Here is a 22,069-nt window from a genome sequence, read left to right as displayed (position 1 = left end):
TCATTGATTGTTTCCTTCACTGTGCAGAAGCTTTTTGTTTTGATGTAGTCCCAATAGTTTATTTTTGCTTTTGTTTCCCTTGCCTCAGGAGACATATCGAGAAAAATGTCGCTGTGGTCAATGTCAAATTACTGCCTGTGCTTTCTTCAAGGATTTTTCTGGTTTCAGGTTTCACATTCAGGTCCTTAATCCATTTTGAGTTTATTTTTGTGTATGGTGTAAGAAAATGGTCCAGTTTCATTCTTTCACATATAAATGTCCAGTTTTCCCAACACCATTTGTGTAACAGACTGTCTTTTCCCCACTGCATATTCTTGCCTCCTTTGTTGAAGATTACTTGACCATATAATGATGGGTTTATTTCTGAGCTTTCTATTCTGTTCCTTTGATCTCTGTGTCTGTTTTTGGTGCCAATACCACACTGTTTTGATTACTATAGCTTTTTAGTATATCTTGAAATGTGGAATTGTGGTATCTCTAGATTTCTGGGTATGTGGGTGTGTGTGTTTTCAAGATTGCTTTGGCTGTTCGTGGCCTTTTGTGGTTCCATATACATTGCATGATTGTTTATTCTAGTTTTGTGAAAAATGCTATTGGTATTTTGATAGGGATTGCATGAAATCTGTAGATTGCTTTGGGTAGTATGGACATTTTAACAATATTTGTTAACAATTGTTAAAAAATATTTAACAATATTTGTTCTTCTGAGCCATGAGCATGGAATGCCTTTCCATTTGTGCCATCTCCAGTTTTTTCATCAGTGTTTTATAGTTTTCTGAGTGCAGGTCTTTGACCTCCTAAGTTTAATCCTAGGTATTCTATTATTTTTGGTGCAATCGTAAATGGGATTGTTTTCTTAATTTCTCTTTCTACGGTTCATTATTCGTGTATATAAATGTAGTGGATTTCTGTACGGTGATTTTGTATCCTGTAACCTGACTGACTCAGGACCACATTCTGAGAGGAAAGCTTTAAAATAACTCCAGGAAGCATCTATGGCAGTTGCCTGGGTAGCTAAGCCAATCGGAGGCTCTATTAATGATGTAGTGGGAAGAAGGGGAAAGGGAGTTAAAGAATTAGAGCAGAAAGGTAGGAGAGAGGTCTGGATACATTCCTCAAATGTTTATCACCCACTACCACCATATACAAGGTGCTACTGTAGGCACAATGGATACAGCAGTAAATGCAAGGGACAAAAATCTTTGCCCTCAGGGAGGTATTGTGGTGAAAGTTTGGATGTGGAAAGTAAAGCAGAAAGAGAGAGAAGGGAGTGAATCTTTTTTTCCTGATTGGATCTCAAATACAAGAGTTAATTATGAATATTATCATTGTTTTCCTACAAGGACTGTACTTATCTTTGTATCCCCTGTGCCTAGTATGCTGCCTGGCATTTAGTAAGTGCTCCCTATATGTTGGTGAAATGAATAAATGACTTCTCAACTTTAACCCTGAGTGAATGGCAAGATGATGGCATTTTGAACGATGTAGGAAACATTAGACAGAAGTTGTGAGTGTGGTAGGAGGCGGAACATGAACTATTACGTTTGAAGTACTTGTAAAATTTATGTGGAGATAGTCATCTAGCCACTCAAATTAATGGTATAGACCTGTGCTTTCCAATCTGGTATCCACTGACCACCTGTGGCCATTTAAATTTAAATTAATCAAATCACATAAAATTTAAAGTTCAGTTCCTTCATTGCCCTATTGACATTTCACTATCACATGTGGCTAGAGATTATCATATTGGACAGAGCGGAAGTAGAATATGTCCATCATCAGAGAAAAAAAATCTATTGGACAGCACTAGCCTACCTTCCAGATCTTGGAGATAGATATAGTTGTCAATGTATTTGGCCACAAAGTCTTTTCAGTTTTTTTCTCAGAAACATCTCTCAGATACAACAATCCAGATTATTATTGCCTTAACTAGGACTTCATGTATTTACAGTATGCTAGCTTGTCTCCTGCAAACTTTTTCCAGCCTAGTGCATAAAGAGACCCTGACTCTACAAGACAAAAACCACCCACACAAAACTTCCCGCAGCTGATTGCGTCACTCTGCCAAAAGTAACTAACTAAATGAATAAAATCTCTCAGCATCCTCTGCCTGCAACAGCATTTCCCAACCTGGTTTGACCCTCAAACTTCTTTCATTGTCAAAAATTTGTCAACCCCCTTGGGAATTTAAACATAATTTTCATCTCTTTTTCATCATATATGGTAAATGACTTTAGGTAAATAATATTTCATTTTAGACGAGATTGGGCGCGTTCAGGGTGGTATGGCCATAGACAATAATATTTCATTTTAAAACAGCATGGTTTTTAAAATTGCAAAGTTCACTTTAATACCATCTTTAAGAGAAAGAGAAAAGACAAATGTCCACTTTTTCCCCATGTAACAAGTGATGCATGATATCTAATTGACTTGGACAGGTATGAATTGTTCCACAACAATTAGGTATAAAAAAAAGGGCAAATATATTTCCTTGTCTGTTATCAAGTTTAATCTAGTTTAAACCTCCCATCACCTAGGTTGGCAAAAAAGTCCAGTATCAGTTTTAACTCCCCAACCTTTGTATTGTATAAGAACTTTGGAGTTTGTTTTTGTTTTTAATTTTTTTAAATGTTTGTGTATTTTTGAGAGAGAGAGAGAGAGAGAGAGAGAGAGAGAGAGAGAGAGAGAACGTGAGTGGGGGAGGGGCAGAGAGAGAGGGAGACACAGAATCTGAAGCAGGTTCCAGACTCTGAGCTGTCAGCACACAGCCTCACGTAGGGCTTGAACTCATGAACCCCAAGATCATGACCTGAGCCAAAGTCTGAAGCTTAACTGACTGAGCCACCCAGGCGCCCCAAGAACTCTGGAGTTTGTGCCATTTGTCCAAAATGGCAGAGGATCAGGTCCTTAAACCATGGGAATAAGTGTTGCTTTTTTCCTTGCCATCTGAAGGCAAAAACTGTGGCTCAATGCCTTTGTGCCAAGCTTGGTCACAGAGACGTTTGCTAAAGTCCTCAGTATACTACATCTGAGATGTTAACATCAGGAGGGCTAAATCCCACCATGCTCAGGGCCTCACTATTCCGGTGTATCAGCAGCCTCAGTGTTGTTTCCATTTCAGGGAGCCAGCTTCCTTTTCTTCTCAACCCTGAAAGCACTAAACTCTAAGCCTCTGGCACAATTCAGCTTAAAACCCCCCACAGATCTAGTCTTAGATGAGGGGTGTCTCTTACATTCCTGCTAATTTTTTCAGCATGTGAAACTTAACTCCCTGCCATGGATTAGGGGAACCAAGACCTTAAGAACAAAGGCCTAGTTGCCCTCTTTGGTGAGGGGAAACAGCAGTTTCTTTCCCAGAAGGATGTAGCAAGAAAACAAAGTGTAGTGTAAATTACTCAGTGTCACCTTGCTACATAATTAATAAACGTTCTTAGTACCTATGTATGTAAGAAAAAGCTTTTTTGTCAAATATACTTTTCAGTCAAGCATGATGATATACAGCAAAATGCACAGATCTTATGTGTACAGTTTGATGAGTTTTGATAAATTTATATACCCATTAACTAGCACCCCAATCAAGCTTATAATATTGCTATAATCATGGAGAGTTCCTTCATGATCTTTTCTAGTCTGTTTTCCTCCCACTCAGAGGCAACCTCTATTCTGATGTCTATGGTCATGGATTAATTTGCCTCTTCTTGAACCTTGTACAAATAAAATTATACATCTATTGGTATGTGAATGGATCAAGAACATATGTATATACACACTTAACTGACTGAACCACCCCAGACGCCCCTGCTGTGTTTAATTTTAGTAGATGATAGCAAACAGTTCTCTAAAGTAATTATACCAGTTTATACTTCCATTAATAGAGTACGAGAGTTCTAGTTTTTCCACATTCTTGTTAACACCAGCCATAAAACCCCCAAAACCTTGCCATTTGCAACAACATGGATGGATCTAGAGAGTATAATACCTAGTGAAATAAGTCAGTGAGAGTGAGGCGCCTGGGTGACCCAGTCGCTTAGGCGTCCGACTTCAGATCAGGTCATGATCTTGCGGTCTGTGGGTTTGAGCCCTGCATCAGGCTCTGTGCTGACAGCTCAGATCCTGGTGCCTGCTTCGGATTCTGTGTCTCCCTTTTCTCTCTCTCTCTGCCCCTCCCTGCTCACACTCTGTCTCTCAAAAATAAATAAAAATGGTTAATAAAAACAAATTAAAAAAAAACAGAGAAAGACAAATACCTTATGATTTCATTCATATGTGGAATTTAAGAAACAAAACAAAGGAACAAAAAAAAAAAAAAAAAGAAAAGAGAGACAAACCAAAAAACAGACTCTTAACCATAAAGAACAAACCCCGAGGGGAGGTGGGAGGGGATAGGTGAAATAGGTGAAGGGTATTAAGAGTATACTACCTTTTGTTTTGTTTTAAGACTCTATTTCTTTCTCTTTCTTTCTTTCTTTCTTTCTTTCTTTCTTTCTTTCTTTCTTTCTTTCTTTCTTTCTTTCTTTCTTTCTCTTTCTTTTTAAAGTAATCTCTACACCCAACATGGGGCTTGAACCTACAACCCGAAGATTAAGAGTCGTATACTCTACCTACAGAGCCAGCCATACATCCTAAGAGTATACTATCTTGGTGAGCACTGAATAATATACGGAAGTGTTGAATCTCTATACTGCACACCTGAAAGTAATATAACACTGTATATTAACTACACTGGAGTTAAAATTTTTAAAATAAGAATAAAAAATAGAGTAATACAGTATATATTGTTTTGTATCTGGCTTCTTTTGTTGAACATAATGTTTTTGAGATTCACATGTTGTTGACAACAAATTCTTTTTTTTTTTCTTTTTCTTTAATTTGAGAGAGAGAGGTTGAGTATGTGAGTGGGGAAAAGAAGCAGAGGGAGAGAGAGAGAGAATCCCAAGCAGGCCTGACTCAGGACCAATCCCACAACCCTGGGATCATGACCTGAACTGAAACCAAGAGTCAGATGCTCAACTGACTGAGCCACCCAGGCACCCTAGTTGACAACAAATTTTATTTTATTTATTTATTTATTTATTTATTTATTTGACAACAAATTTAAAAAAAAATTTTTTTTAAATGTTTTATTTGTTTTTGAGACAGAGAGAGAGCATGAACAGGGGAGGGGCAGAGAGAGAGGGAGACACAGAATCAGAAGCAGGTTCCAGGCTCTGAGCTGTCAGCACAGATCCTGACGCGGGGCTCGAACTCATGGACCGCCAGATCGTGACCTGAGCCGAAGTCGGACGCTCAACCGACTGAGCCACCCAGGCGCCCCAATTTATTTGACAACAAATTTTAAAGTAACATTAGGTCATGCTTGTTAGTTTGGGACCACAATGTATAAATAAATGTAGAATGAAATTTAACTGCCTGTTGTGGCATAAAAAATAGACAAAAAATTGCCTTTATGATCCAGTGGCTGGCATTCTTGCATACTGCATTTCAAAAAGTCAGGTATTTTTTATAATTAAAAATGTACATACCTGTATGACAAGATAAAGTCTCAAGATGTTAATTGTAAATGATACATTGTTGGTGTGGAACCCTATTTCTAATAGGATAGGAATTGCTTGGCCATATACTATGTTTAATTAAATTAATTAATTAATTAATTTATAAACTTTATTTATTTTGAGAGAGACAGCATGAGCAGGGGAGGAGCAGAGAGAGAGGGAGAGAGAGAATCCGAAGCAGGCTCTGTGCTGACAGCATGAGGCTCAGCACAGGGCTCAATCCCGCAAACCTTGAGATCATGACCTGAGCTCAAATCAAGAGTCCGTCACTTAACTGACTGAACCACCCCAGACGCCCCTGCTGTGTTTAATTTTAGTAGATGATAGCAAACAGTTCTCTAAAGTAATTATACCAGTTTACACTTCCATTAATAGAGTATGAGAGTTCTAGTTTTTCCACATTCTTGTTAACCCTTGACTTTGTCGACCTTATTAATTTTAGACACTCCAGGTATTATGCTTGCGTTGTGGTTTTAATGCACGTTTCCCTGATTGCTAATGATATTGAGAAACTTCCTATGTTTTTTGGCCATTTGAAAATCCTCTTTTGTGATCTGCCTGTCCAATTTGGACACAGAGCCCATTTTTAATGATTGGGTTGTCAGCCTTTTACTTATTAATTTGTGGGAATTCTTTAAATATTATAGATATGAGTTGTTTGTCGGCTATAGGTATGAAAAATAAACACTCCCACTCTGTGGCTTATCTTTTCACTCACAATGGTGTATTAATGAACAGAAGTTCTTAATTTTAATGAAATCCAGTGTATCAGTTTTTACTTTTATGGTGAGGCCTTTTTTGTTGTTGTTTCCAATGTAAGAAATCTTTGCCAGTCCCCAGGCTATGATGATAGTCTTCTAGGTTTCTTTCTTTCTTTTTTTCTTTTACATTAAGGTCTATGATCCATCTCAAGTTACTTTCTGTGTATGGTGTAATTTGTCTATGGTATAATGTATTGAAGTTCTTTTTTTTTTTTTTTTTTTTTTTTTTAAACTCTAGAGAAATATCCAATTCCTTCAGTGGGGCAGAAAGTAGGGTGAGATGAGTGAGGCATTCGCCTTGGGCACACAATTGAAGGGGCACCAAAAAAAACCCTTAGTAATCAAGGTAATCTTTAATACAATGTTATTTACAAATCAAAATTAATGTGGAAAATCTATGATGAACAAAATATCAGAATTTTTAAATCGGACCCTCCACTTGTATGACTCTGCCTCATCAGCTCACTCTAAATCCTAGTACTTTCTCCCAGCAGCATTTATTGAAAATACCATCAATTTTTTTACTTGCATTGTATTAGTCCACATAAATCAGGTAAATGTATACATGTGTGGGTCTGTTTCAGGACTCTTCATTTTGCTACGTTAGTCTATCTTTGCACAATACCTCACTGTATTTATTAATGTGGCTTTGTGGTAAGTCTTGAAATTTGGTTGTGTCTTACCACTTTTATCTTCTTCACAACTGTCTTAGTTATTCTCAGTCATTGGCATTTCTATATAAATTTTTGAATCATCCTGTTAATTGTCACGCAAAAACATGCAGGATTTTGATTGGAATTGCATCAAATTTATGGGTCAGATTAAAGATAATTGACATACTAAAAATAATGAGTCTTCTGTTCACAAATATGTGTGTCTCTCCATTTATTTAAGCCTTCCTAATTTCTCTTAATAAAATTTAGTTTTCAATAAAGAGGGTTTTATGAAGCTATAGTAAATGCTTCTTTTCATCTTTATTAGGGAAATTTTTAAACAAATCAAAAGCATGTAGAAGTGTATAATGAATAGGGGTGCCTGGGTGGCTTAGTTGGTTGTCTGACTGGATTTCAACTCAGGTCATGATCTCACGGTTTGTAAGTTCAAGCCCCACATCAGGCTTCATGTTAACAACATGGAGCTTGCTTGGGATTCTTTCTCTCCCCATCTCTCTACCCCTCCCCAGCTGATGCTCACACGGTCTCTCAAAATAAATAAATAAACTTAAAAAAAAAAAGAAGTGTATAATGAATTCGATAGAATCATGATCCCATCACCCAGCTTCAACTCTGACATTATTTTCAAGCAAATCTCAGATAATATAATTTTATTCATAATTAAATATGTATACCTAAAAGGTAAGGACTCTTTAAAAAGAAATAATCACAATATTTTAATCACAATGTTATTATTATGTCTAAAAACTTAACAATAATCTTTGAATACCATCAAATATCCATCAGTATTCAAATTCCAATTGTCTTATAAATGATATAAATTATTTTTTATAGTTTGTTTGACTCAAGATCTAAATAAGGTTCACATATTGAGATTGGTTGCTGTGTTTATTATTTTTAAAAATTTTTAAATTTAATTTAATTTAAAATTTAAATTTAAAAACATATTTATTTATTTTTGAGAGACAGAGAAAGACAGAGCGCGAGAGGGGGAGGGGCAGAGAAAGAGGGAGACACAGAGTCCAAAGCAGGCTCCAGGCTCCCAGCTGTCAACTTAGAGCCCGATGCCAGGCTGGAACCCACGAACCCGTGAGATCATGACCTGAGCCGAAGTCGGAGGTTTAACCAACTGAGGCACTGAGGCACCCCTAGAAATTTTTTTTTAATGTTTATTTATTTATTTTGAGAGAGAGAAAAAGAGAGTACAAGCTGGGGAGGAGAGAGAGGGAGAGAGAATCCCATCTTACAAAACCCGAGCTGAAATCAAGTCAGATGCTTAACCAACTGAGCCACCCAGGTGCCTCTGTCCTCTAGAGTTTTGTAGGCAGATTTTTACTGATTAAATACCCATGTTGTTATTTAACATGTTCCATTGTCTTCTGTATTTCCTGTAGATGGAGAAGTTGGATCTAAGACTTATCAGAATTACTTTTTTTTGGGGGGGGTGGGATTATTTCATAGGTAATGATGATCATCAGGAGGCACATAATGTCGGCTTTGTATGGTATTTGAAATGTCATTTTCTAGGGGCACATGCCTGGCTCAGTCATTAGAGCATGTGACTTTTGATTTCAGAGTTGTAAGTTCAAGCTCCATGTTGGGTGTAGAGATTACTTAAAAATTAAATCTTTAAATAATAAAAAATGTCATTTTCTAAATAATACCAATAGTTGGAAATAAAATAGATCTTTCGGGGCACCTGGGTGGCTCAGTCAGTTGAGTGTCCAACTGTTGATTTCAGCTTAGGTCATGATTTCCGGGTTGTGGGATGGAGCCCCATGTTGGGCTACACACTGAGGGTGGATCCTGCTTAAGATTCTCTTCTCTCTCTCTCTCTGCCCCTCTGCCTCTCTCCCCCACTCAAGCTCTCTCTCTCTTAAATAAAAAATAAATATTTCTATATTGACCTTTTACCTAAAAATCTTGCTAAATTTGCTTATCAATCCTAAAAATTTATCAGTAGATGCTTTTCCAAAAGCATATTGTGATATTCTACACGATCATATTGTCTGCATATGATAGCTTTATTCCTTCCTTTCTAAGCCTTATTAATTTTATTTCTTTTCTTTGCTCTATTGTACAGGCTAGGATTCCCAGTACGATGTTCAATGGACAGGCTAGGGTTCCCAGTACGATGTTCAATGGATAATGGGGATTTTTATCTTCTTTTATTATTTTTTTTTATTTTTTATTTTTTTACGTAGAGGAAAGTTTTATTTATGTGTAATATTTACTGTGTGGTTTTTGCTAATATTGTTTAGCAGATGAAGGAAGTTCCCTTTTATTTCTGGTTTGCTAAGGATTTTAGCATGTATGTGTATTGGATTTTATCAAGTGCTTTTTCTGCCTCTATTAAGATGTTCAAGGGGTGCCTGGGTGGTTCATTTGGTTAAGTGTCTGACTTCGGCTCAGGTTGTGAGTTCCAGCCCTGCATTGGATTCTCTGCTGTCAGCACAGAGCCTGCTTCAGATCCTCTCTCTGTGTCTGTCTCTGTCTGTCTCTCTCTCTCCCCACCCCTGCCCCTCCCCCACTCACACTGTGTGTGTGTGTGTGTGTGTGTGTGTGTGTGTCTCTCTCTCTCAAAAATAAATAAACATAAAAAAAAATGTTTGTATGGGGGTACCTGGGTGGCTCAGTCAGTTAAGCATCTGACTTGTGATTTTTGCTCAGGTCATGATCTCCAGGTTTGTGAGATGGGACCTCATGTTGAGCTCTGCTCTGACAGCAATGGCCCTGCTTGGGATTCTCTCTCTCTCTCCCTCTCTGCCCCTTCCCCCTATCCTGTCTCTCTCTGTCTCTCAAAAATAATTAAACTTCAAAAAAAAAAAAGAGATGTTCCTATGGTTCTTCTTGTTTATTCTATTAAAGTGCTGAATTACAATGAATTTTTAAAATATTAAGGCAACTGTGAATTCCTGAAATAAACATAACAGGTTTGTGATATTGTTCATGATCCTTTTTATATATTGTTTGATTAAGTTTGCTGGTATTAAGTTTAGGATTTTTGCATCTATGTTCTTGAAAGAGATTGGTCTGTAATTTTCCTTTCTAGTAGTGTCTTTATCAGATTTTAGAAGCAAGTTTATTTCAGTTTCCTAAAGTAAAGGGAGAAGTAACCTTTCTACCTCATTAGTATAACCAAGGCATTCCTATCACTCAGGAAATTTCAAGGGTTTTTAAAGCTCTATGTCAGGAATCTGGGACAAACACCAGTTATGTTCTTTACTATAACAGCACACAGAGACACACATGCACATGAGAGAGAGAGAGGGAGAGAGAGAGAAAAGAGAGAAGAGATTTTGAAGAATTGGCTGATATACTGTGAGAGCTGACAAATCCAAAATCCTTGGGGCAGGCTAGGAACTCAGGCAGGGTTTCTATGTTTTGATCTTTTAAAATAATTAATTAAATTAAATTAAATTAAATTAAATTTTAACTGAAGTATAGTTGACACACAATGTTACGTTAGTTTCAGGTATACAGCATAGTTATTCAACATATGTTTCAATCTTGAGGCAGAATTCCTTCCTTTTCAGAAAACCTCACACAATCTGCTCTAAGGCCAACAACTGATTGGAAGATGCCCGCCTACATTATGGAGGGTAATCTGCTTTGCTTAAAGTCTACTGATTTTGGATGTTAATCACATCTAGGGGCTCTTGGCTGGCTCAGTAGGTAGAGCCTATGACTCTTGATCTTGGGGTTGTGAGTCTGAGCCCCATGTTGTGTGTAGAGTTTACTTGAAAATAAAATCTTTATTTTTATTTATTTATTATTATTTTTTTTAATGTTTATTTTTGAGAGACAGAGAGAGACACAGCATGAATGGGGGAGGAACAGAGAGAGAGACAAAGAGTCCAAGCTCCAAGCTTAACTGACTGAGCCACCCAGGCGCCCCTAAAAATAAAATCTTTTAAAAAATGTTAATCGCATCGATGGGGCGCCTGGGTGGCTCAGTTGGTTGAGCGTCTGACTTTGGCTCAGGTCATGATCTCACCGTTTGTGAGTTTGAGCCCCAAATCGGGCTCCGTGCTGACAGCTCAGAGCCTTGGGGCCTGCTTTGGATTCTGGGTCTCCCTCTCCCTCTACCCCTCCTCTGCTCATGCTCTGTCTCTCTCTGTCTCTCAAAAATAAACATCAAAAAAAATGTTAATCACATCTAAAAAATATGTTCATAGCAACATCTAGACTAGTATTTGGCCACAACTGAATACCATAGCCTCGTACATAAAATTAACTACCACAATGTAAAATTAACATAAAACCAACGATCACATCCCTATAAAACTATAGTTTTAGCTCTTTGGTTTAGCTATTTGATACTTTTTGACTTAATTTTTGTATATAATGCAAAATAAGGGTTCAAATTCATTTTTTTTGCATGTGGCTATTCAGATGTCCCAGCACCATTTGTTGAAAAGACTATTCTTTCCCCATTGAATGGTCTTGATACCCATGAAAATCAATTGATTGCAAATATGAGGATTTATTTCTATTCTCAATTCTATTCCATTGATCTATATGTCTATCCTTATGCTAGTACGCATGATTTTGATTATTGTAGCTTTACCGAAAGTTTTAAAATCAGGAAGTGTGAGTCCTCTAACTTTATTCTTGTTTTTCAGGATTGTTTTTGTTATTCAAGTCCCTTAGAGTTCCATATGAATATTAAGAACAGCTTTTCCATTTCTACAAAAGAGGACATTGGGATTTTGATGGGATTAAACTGAATCTACAAATTGCTTTAGGAATATAACCATCTTAACAACATTAAATCTTCTAATCCATTGTTAAGAGATGTCTTCATTTATTTAGGTCTTCTTTAATCTCTTCAACAATGCTTTATAGTTTTCAGGGTACAAGCCTTACATTTCTTTGATTAAATTTATTTCTAAGTAAAGCAAAATTTATTCCTAAGTATTTTATTCTTTTTGATACTAAAAAAATGGAATTATTTTCTTAAGTTCCTTTTCAGATTATCCACTGTTTGTGTATAGAAATACAACTGATTTTTTATGTGCAGATATTGTATTCTGTAACTTTGCTAAATTCTTTTATTAGCTCTAAAAGAATTGTGTATGTATGTTTATGTGTATTTTTTAGGATTTTCTGTAAATAAGATTATGTTATCTGTGAAGAGAGATTGTTTAACATTTTCCTTTCCCATTTAGATGACTTTTATTTTTATTATTAATTGCTTTGGTTAGAGTTTCCAGTACAATGTTAAAGAGAAGTAGTGAAAATGAGCATCATTGTCTGTTCCCCACCTTGAAGGGAAACCTTTCAATCTTTTATTATTGAGAATGATATTACTTATGGGTTTTTCATAAATGCCCTTTACTATATTGAAGAAGTTTTCTTCTATCCCTAGTTTTGTTGAGTGTTTTCATTTTTAAAAAAATCATGAATGAGCGTTGGATTTTGCCAATGCTTTTTCTCCATCAATTGAGACAATCATTCAGTTTTTCCCCCTTCATATTATTAATGTGGTATATCTCATTTATTTACTTTCTTATGTTGAACCACTCTAGCATTCTTGGAAGAAATCTTGCTTTCAACACTTCCATCCAACACTGCTTAGCTGAACCATTTGGCAATACTGTGGATCATATCGTGTATGCTCTTCTAATACACTCTCAGAGACTGATGTCCTGATTCAAAAGGAAGAAATAAAAATCGTTTTATTTGAAATGGTAACAAATGTCATTTATGCCTTTAAAATGACCTGGAACACCCTTGCAAAACAAAACAAAACAAAACAAAACAAAACAACCCCAGGAGTTTACAAACTACTGATTGGGAAATTCTGACCTACAGGATAAAACAAAAATGCCACTGTTTGGCAAAATCTGGCTTCCATCTACATTTTCAGCTTTGCCTCTCACTACTTAGCAAAAGGGCACCTGACAATCATTACTTTATAATCTTCTTGGTGATGTTCCCACTTGTTTGGAATGCTCTTTCTTTATCCAAAAATCTTCTGCTGATTCTTCAAACTCCAGTACAAATGGCAACTTCTTGAGTAATTTTTCCCTTCTCTCGCAGGCAGTTAATTACTGTCCTCTTTATTCCCTAACACTTATATTTCTTTCTTTCTTTTTTTTTAGCATTTCTTTTTTGTTTTGTTTATTTATTTATTTTGAAAGGGAGAGAGAGAATGAGTGTGCACATGCACACACACACACACACACACACACACACACACACGGGGGAGGGGCAGAGAGAGGGAGAGAATCCCAAGCAGGGTCTGGCTCTGTGCTGTTAGTGTGGAGTCTGGAGCCTGCCTCATGGCTCAATCTCATGAATCATGAGATCATGACCTGAGCTGAAATCAAGAGTCAGATGCTTAACTGACTGAGCCACCTAGGCGCCCCTAACACTTATATTTCTGTTACAGCATTTACCACACAATATTGTAACTTGACTGTTTAGACATCTGTTTTCCCTATTAGTGTGAGTTCTCAGAATACAGGAATTATGTTTATCTTTGTTGTCCCAGCACTGGATATAATACCTAGAACTTAGTAAGTACTCATGAAATGATTCATGAATAAATGAATGGGGTCATAATTGTTGCTGTGGTTATGGATATCCACTGTATTAATATTTGTGTCTATAAGATGGACTGTGCTGTTGATAAATTCTCTAATCTAGAACGTTTTCTGATTTTATTTTTTCTTTTTGTGCCTCTCAAGACTTCAAAGCAGCATAAATTGAAAAAGATCAAGAAATTCACAGGTCAGAAAGATCCTATCCTTTATTCTTCAGCTCAAGGCTCATGACATCAACTATGGGTCTGCTTTAAGATTCTAGCCTTTAATAGTAGGTGGAGAGAAGGAGGTTGAAAGATTATGTAAATGAAAGAAATGTGCCTATTCTTTCCAACGTCTCTAAAGATGCTAGATTCTTTCTAGCAACTTCCAAAGAGATGTAAACAGCTTTATAATTCTATGCTTCCTTTCCTGATCTCCTTTTGTACACAACTCAAAGCACCAGGAAAGAAATTTGGTGAAATTAGAGAATACAGAAGGGGTAACTACCAAGAGTTTGGTGCAGGAAGTTTCAATACCTTTTTTCCCTGTCATGGACACTGGATAGACTCTCTTGGAGTAAAAGATATGTATTATGAATTTTATTTCCCCTATTCCAACTCCCTACTACCATGATTGTTCCTGCTCTTTCCAATGGCTTCCATCTACTACATGGTGAAGGCAACATAGTATAGTTTAAAATAGAAAACCTTGAGACCTAGGTTAAGTCTGAACTCTACCACTAATTAATTTTATGATCCTGGACATCATTTCACCATTGTTTCCTTATTTGTAAAACAAGGGGGCTGAACAAGGTAGTATCAATAATTTTGATGCTGATAGACTCTTTACCCCTACTCCCAGCTTCCCAGTGGGAAGAAAATCTCAGAATGGGTTGCCCTGAAGCTAACCTGACATGGTGAGTAAAGCTGATCTTCACTATCTATTCTTTCTCTCTTCAGCCTACCCTACTGATAAACTCTGTAAAATTAGGAGTAAGCTAGGACTATTTTACTTCACTCACTATGATAGCTGTTTCCTTTACAAGTCACTCTTCTTAATGGTTTCTTTACTAGTACTTTAATATCACTTCAACTGCACTGATACACTCTCTTATATCCAGTTTTTCAGGACTCCCTGTGGGATGGGCCCAGGAATATATACTCTGGTCAATGGAGAGAAGTCTTCAACAGATCTTCCAACACCTGGAATGTGCAAGGTCAGGGAAAGTAGTAGTTTCTAGGTGGGAACTGCAGCAGGTGGTAGAGCCCCCCACCCCCTTTTTTTAAGTAAACTCTTTGGGGCTTGAACTCAACCCTGAGATCAACAGTCACATGCTCTATGGACTGAGCCAGCCAGGTGCTCCAAAGGTGGTAAACTTTTAAGAGGGGGGAAGGAAGGAACTGAAGGAGGGAGAGTAGGAGAGAGGGAAGGAGGGAGGGAAAGAGAGAGGGAAATGGGAGATTGCTAGTTGGTTAGTTGGTTAGTTAGTTGGTTTGTTTGTTTGGCAGTGGGGATAAATTCTGGGTCCAAAGGACATTTAAGAACAACTGGTCTGTGGATCATTTCTGAATGGAATGGAGACAAATGCTTCCCTTTCCTCCTGATGGAGGAATTCTTTCCATAAGTAAATGATGTTGGGGAAAAGCAGCCTCTTTTGCTGTTGTAGTTCTCCTTCAGGCCAAAATATTTTGCATTTGAAATAGCCATTATTTTTCCCTTTTCCTACTTTTCCTACCTTTTTCTGCTTCAAAGCAAATGGAAACTTTTCTTTATTTCTCAGATCAAGTCTTTTGGAATTGTGTTTGCCTGAACCACAAGATAAGATTTCTTCCTCCACCTCCTCTGTGTTTGTGGCTCAGGAGCCTGTTCTACCCTGTTGTGGCTGTAAGAAGGCAAAACCTTCTACTGACCACAGCATCTCCTCTGGATCATTAAGCAACAACTCTAGCCTGTCACACTTTCCTGTCTTTTCTGAAGAAACAACCTGGCAACTCCGGAGCCATAGTTTACCTATTTTACCCAAGAAACAGCCTTCTGTGTTCAGGAGCCAAGGCACATTGCTGTCTACTTTTAGGCTCTCAGAGTTTGGGAAATCAAAACTTTTTCAGAATTTTACAGCACTTTCACCCTTAGGATCTCAAAGTTCTTTTATCAACTCTGTTCTTGAATCCCCAGCTCTCTGCCACCAAGAGAAAACAAAGAATGGAAGGAGGAGCAAGAGTCATTTGACATTGGATCACGGGCCAAATTCTGGCTCCAGGGAGAGACCACGATTCTCAGGGTGGGCTCCAATCCGTCTCTCTCCTTTGGCTAGGTGGGAGTTAGAGGGACATATGGCTTGGAAGGTTTGTACTTTGAGGGAACAAACAGTACCTCTGCCTGTGAGGGAATCATGGGCAATGCTGAATTATTTAATCGATGCACAAGGAGGAGTCCCTGAACCAGAGAAACCTCAAATCCAGGTATCTAAGCCCATTCATCAAAGCAGTAAACAAAGTATCAACAATAAATCCCCAAACTGTCCATCATTTCAGCTCCATGTGAATATTGGAGTGGAATCTGGATTAAAGAGAACAGAAACAAAAATTTCACAGTCACTTATCCCAGGTAAGCAGTCACAACCAGGGGATGGCCCCCAAATTCTTGAATCCAGGCCCTTAGTTACATCACTGGGCACTCCACCTCCCAAAAGTTTAGGAGTTGACATAAATCAAGAGGAAACCACTTTACTGCAGAAGGAGCCAAAACATGTCCTAGAGCTTAGTATAGAGCAGAGAGTCATAGGCCTTCCAGAAAAAAGGATACAGCAGCATAAGACCCAAGTGACTAATGTGGAATTGACCCCAAGGCTACCATACCAAGTTACAGATAACATAAAGGTAACTCCATTGGCATTACTTCAAGTCATGGATTTGATGGGGATGATCCCAGAATCACATTCAGAAGTGATAGAATCTGTGGGTTTGTTCCCACAGCCACCAGATGAAGTTGGGAAACCAATGGAAACCATGAAAAAAGTGAGAGTAAGCCCCAAACCATCATATCAAGTCACTAAATCAGTGGAGGTAATACCAAGTCCTCAGCATCAAGCTATGGAATCAAAGATGACCTCAAGACCACAGAATCAAGTCACAGATAATGTGAAGGTAACTCCTATAGTATTGCTTCAAGTCATGGATTCTATGGGGATGATTAAAAAATCACATCCACATATCACAGAATCAGTGGGAATAACCCCAAGAACACAATATCAAGCCATGAAGTCAGCAGAAATAAACACATCACTAGACCCTCAAGTCATACCACCAGGAAAGATGAGTCCAAAGGCAAAACTTGCAGTTGTAGAAACTGTGGAAGTGACTGAAGGGCCACAGCATGAAGTTACTGAATCAGTGGACATAACCTCAAAGCCACAAAGTCAAGTCATAGAACCATTGAAGTTTCTTCCAGAGCCAATATGTCAAAAAACAAGATCATTGGAAATGATCTCCAGTCCATCTCATCAAGTTATGGATTACATGAAAGTAACTCCAGTGGCACTATTACAAGCTATGGATTTCATGGGGATAATTCCACCAGCACAGCCACATGTTGTAGAATCTGGAAATTCGCAGTCTCAAATCGCAAATTTGACCCCAGGAGCAACTCAGCCAAATGGTTTGACTTCTAGCTCTCCTACTAGTATTGGTCCACCTGAGGTTGTAGAATATGTGGGTTTACCCTCAGAGCCATCACCTAAAGTCAAAGAATCAGTAGGGATAGTTCCAATGTCATCACATCAATCCATACATTCTCTAAAGGTAACTCCAATAACACCGGGGTCACCAATTGGAATGATCATAGCACCACAGTCACAAGTTGTAGAAACTCAGGATTTGACCTCAAGGCCAATATCTCAAGTCAAGGAACCTCTTGAGTTGACTCCTGGTTCATGGATTCAAGTGCTAGACCCTGTGGGGATGACTCCACAACCATATCATGAAGGCACAGAAACTATGGCATTAATCCCAGGGCCACTTCATCAAGTCATGGAATCTTCAAGGTTGACTCCATGGCTTCAAACCCTAGAATCTTCAGAGGTGAGCCCAAGGCAAAGCCATCAAATTACAGAAAATATGGGGTTGGCCTCTGACACATGGTTACAAATGAAGAAATCTGTAGAGTTAACACCATCACATCATCAAATAATGGAATCTTTAGGGACAGTCCCAAGGTCACTGGGTCAAAGTACAGCATCTAAGGGAGTGAGCCAAAAGCCACTGCATCAAGTCACAGAATCTACAGCAAAGACTACTGCATCACTACTTCCAAGTGTAGAGTATTTGGGGGTGCAGCCAATGCCACAACTTAAGGTTGTGGATTCTGTGAAGTTATCCTCAGGATTGCAAAATGCAAAATCTGAGAAACTGACCTTGGGATCAAGAATGCAAAATATAAAATCTATAGATATAACCACAGGTTTAGTCCCACAAGTGGTAAAATATGGAGAGCTGATCCCAACTGTGAATTCTATAGAATTGGTCCCAGAACTTCAACAGCAGACTGTAAAATCTGATGAGTTGTCCCCCATTCCACAGACGAAAAGTAGGAATTCTGTGCAGGTAGCCCCAGGGTCTCAGCTTCAAGGTGTGCAATTTATTCATTTAACCCTAGGAACACAACAACAAAGTAGAAAATCCACTGAGTTAGCCCCAGCACCACAGTTGCAAAATGGGAAATTGAAAGATTTGACCTCCAGTTCACAGTTGCAAGGTCTGGAATATGTTCATTTGGCCCTACCGCCAGAATTTCCAGATATAAAAGGTGTGGAGTTGACCCTAAGACAATTACAGAAAGATAGGAAATCTGTGGATTTGGCCCCCAAACCATGGTTACAAGATAAAAGATCTGAGGAGATAGTCCCGGTACTATTGCTTAAAGATGTGAAAATTCCTCAAATGGTAGAATGTAGAAGGTTGATTCCTGAAACACAGGTAGAAGATATGAAATATGAGGAACCAATCTCAGGGGCACACATTCAAGCAGTAAAATCTGTAGAGTTGAACCTCAAGCCAAATCATCAAGCCACAGAACCTGAAGGATCTACCCCATGGCATCAAACTTTAGAATCTTTAGGAATGATTGTACAGCCAAGATATCCAGGAACAGAAGCAGAGTTGACTTCTGACAATTGTCACTACAGGAAAGAATCTGTGGAGTTGAAACAGTCATCTTTAGGAAATACTCCAGGACCATTGAGTCAAACTTCAGGATCTATTCAGATGAACTCAGTGCCATTACAAGGTACCCGTGAGACAATGCTCCAGGGTGTAAAAGCCTTGGAGACTCCAGTGTCTCAACACTTAATACAAGAATCTCCAGAGTTGGTATCAGGATCAGAGATGCAAGGTATGAACCCACAAATATTGAACCCAGAGTCCCAAGGTATGAAGTTTGTTCATTTGAATCTAGGACCATATTCAGAATTTACGAACTATAAGGAGTTGATCTCAGAACCACAATTTCAAAGTATGAAATATGTCCCATTGACCCCAGAACCACAGCCCAACAGTACAAAACCTGAGGAGTTGACTCTAGGTCCATTAATGCATGGTAATAAATTTGTGGATTTAACCGCACCACTGGAAGAATCTAGAAGGTTAATTCCTGACACACACTTACATGAAGAATCAAGGAAACTGACCATGGAACCACATTTACAAGCAATTAAATCTGTGGGTCCAACTTCTAGACCATGGCATCAAGACACAGTATCTACAGAGTTAGCTTCTGAGATCTGGCCACAAGAGGAGGAATCAGTGAAGTTAATCCCACAGCAAATCATGGAAACTGCTGAGATGATGGCCAGGCCACATTTTAAAAAAATTTCAGAGATGACTCCAGGGCCAGGCTATCAAGACACAGAAGCCATGAGGCTGACTTCTGAGGCATTAACACAAAAACCAACAGGTCAAGTTATAGAATCTGCAGGAATGACTCTAAAACCACATCTTCAAGTTACTGAGCCTTCAGAGATACCTCTAAGGTCAGAAAAGACAGAAACTATGGGGTTGGCATCGTTTCAAGTTGAAAACACCCAAGAGACAATGCCATATTTTAAAAAAGGATCTCTGGAATTTACTTTAGGACCAGGGATGCAATATGAGAAATCAGAGCCACCACTACAAAATTTGAAATCTATGAAGTTAACCCCTGAGTCATCCCCATTAGTGGTAGGATCTAAACAATTTATCACAGGACCAAAACCACATGTTATGGAGTTGACCCCAGGGCCACAGCTCCAGGGAGTAAAGTCTATGCAGTTGGATCCAGAGCCACAATTACAAGACATGAAATATGTTAATTTAATCCAACAGCCAGCTACTACTGGAGTGGTAGAATTTGAGGAGCTGGTACAAGAACCAGTACTACAAAGTGTAGTATCAGAGGAATTGACTAAGGGGGCCCAGCCTCAAGGTGTGAAATTGACCCTAGGGCCACATTTGCAAAGTGTCAGATTTTCAGAGTTATCCCAAGGGCCACTTCTTCAAGGAGAAAAACCTATAGATTTAATTTCAGGGTCTCCACATCATGGTATGAAATGTGATGAACTGACCCCTGGTTCCCCAGTGCAAGAAATCAAATTATCTATCCCAGGGCCAAAGCATCAAAGTGTTATACCCATAAAATTGACTTCAAAACCACAAACTCCAGGTGTGAAATTTGTGGAACAAAACTCAGGACCATGCTTGCAAGATGTCAAATTTTCTGATTTGACCTCAGAACCAAAGCGTCAAGGTTTCAAACATTTGCAGTGTATACCAGGAACACAGCTTCAAGATATGAAGTCTACAGGATTTGTAACAGAATCATCTTTGCAGTCAAGACAAGGACCCTTGGGTGAAAATACAAAATCTCTTCTGTCTACTGAAGGACTACAGTTTCCTAGCACGAAATCCAATGAATTAACCTCAGAACTACAGTTGCAAAGTGTGAAATCTCAGGAACTAAACCTAGGGCCAAGGCAGCAAGATGTCAAATTTTCTGAATTGACTTCAGGGCCAAAGCTTCAAGGTGTCAAATTTGGGAAGCAAACCCCAGGATCTAAGTTTCATGGTGTGAATTCTGTGGAGAAGACTCCAGAGTTAGGGTTTCAAGATTCTAAATTAGCAAAGATGTCACCAGGGCTGCAGGGTATAAAACAAGTGGGGCTTAACCCAGGGCCATGGCTACAAGATGTCAAATTTTGTGATCTGATATCAGGAACTCAACCTCAAGGAGCGAAATCTTCAGAGTTAAACTTGGGACCACAACTACAGTGTGTGAATTTTTTTGAGTTGACCCCAAAGCCAAAGATACAAGGACTAAGATCTATGAGGTTCACCCCACAACCTGGAAAGCAAGTGGTCACGCCTGAGATGTTAGTACCAGAGACACTATTTCAAGGTGTAAAACATTTAGTGATAGACCAAATGTCAAGCTTTGAAGGTAACATTCCTTATAAATTTGTCTCAGAGCCACAGAAACCATATGCAAAACCTATGGAGTTGACTCCCGGGTCACAGTTGCCAAGTGTGAAATATTCTGAGTTGACTAGAAGACCAGAGTTACAAGGTATAAAATCTCCTAAATTGATCCAAGGACCACAGGTGCAAGATATAAAACCTGTGGAGTGGACCCCAATCTCAAAGCTTCGAGGTTTAAAATCTAAGGCACAGCTGGAAGATAGGAAATCTGAGGAGTTAACCCCAGGGCTGCATTTGGGAGGTATGAAATCTATGCAAACACCAAAGCCACAAATGGGAGATGTCAAGTCTATGGTGTTAACCCCTGGGCCACAGGTGGAAGGTGTGAAACCAATGGAGCTGATCCCAGGCTCAAAACTTCAAGGTTTAAAATCTGAGTTGTTAATCTCAGAGTCAGAGCTGAAAGATATGAAATCTGTGGCCTTAATTCCAGGACAGTATCTAAAAGGTATGGAATCCATGTTGCTAACCTCCAGTCCACAGCTGGAAGGTGAGAAATCTGTGGAGATAACCTCAGGGGCTGAAATAGAAGATGTCAAATCTGTGAAAGATACCGCAAATAACAAGCTTCAAGGTGAGAAATCTGAGTTGACTATGCATGCAAGAATTCAAGAATTCAAAACTGTGAAGTTGGTCCCAAGAACACAGCTGCAAGATATGAAAACTGTGGAATTGAAATTTGGGCCAAAGATGCAAGGTGAGAAATCTGTGTCTTTTGCACAAGGGCCATTGCTCCAAGGATCTGAACTGCAAGTTGTGAAACCTGAGGAATTGACTTTAGAGCCACAAATGCAAGATAAGGAACTTGTCGAGAGTACCCCATGTTTAAAGTATCAAAGTTTAAAATCTGTAGAGGAAACTCCAGATTCAGTGCTGCAATGTATAAAATCTGGGAAGTGGATCCCAAGGCCAAAGAAGCAGGAAGTAAAATCTGTGAATGTGACCAGAAGACCAAAGTTTCAAGGAGTAAAATCTGTGGATTTAGCCCCAAGGCAACAATTTCAAGGGATGGCACTTATGAATTTAACTTCTGGGCCAGAACGG

General features: G+C 38.6%; 1 protein-coding gene across 1 annotated transcript in view; it reads left to right on the top strand.

Annotated features, from left to right (window-relative positions):
* CUNH2orf16 (chromosome unknown C2orf16 homolog) overlaps positions 1-22,069 on the top strand; it is a 36,179-nt gene that overhangs the window by 3,037 nt on the left and 11,073 nt on the right. Inside the window, 6 exon segments of the mRNA XM_047069219.1 lie at positions 13,683-13,761; positions 14,382-14,436; positions 14,641-14,736; positions 15,301-17,126; positions 18,246-18,977; positions 19,509-22,069. Coding sequence (XP_046925175.1) covers positions 13,683-13,761; positions 14,382-14,436; positions 14,641-14,736; positions 15,301-17,126; positions 18,246-18,977; positions 19,509-22,069 — 5,349 coding nt within the window.

This window comes from Lynx rufus, unplaced genomic scaffold (genome assembly GCF_022079265.1).
Source record: "Lynx rufus isolate CCGP_SWC_20201006 ecotype Redwood Valley unplaced genomic scaffold, mLynRuf1.p SCAF_8, whole genome shotgun sequence".
Lineage (NCBI taxonomy): Eukaryota > Metazoa > Chordata > Mammalia > Carnivora > Felidae > Lynx > Lynx rufus.
Note: the sequence above shows the minus strand (reverse complement) of the source record. Positions and strands in the feature narration are given on the sequence as shown.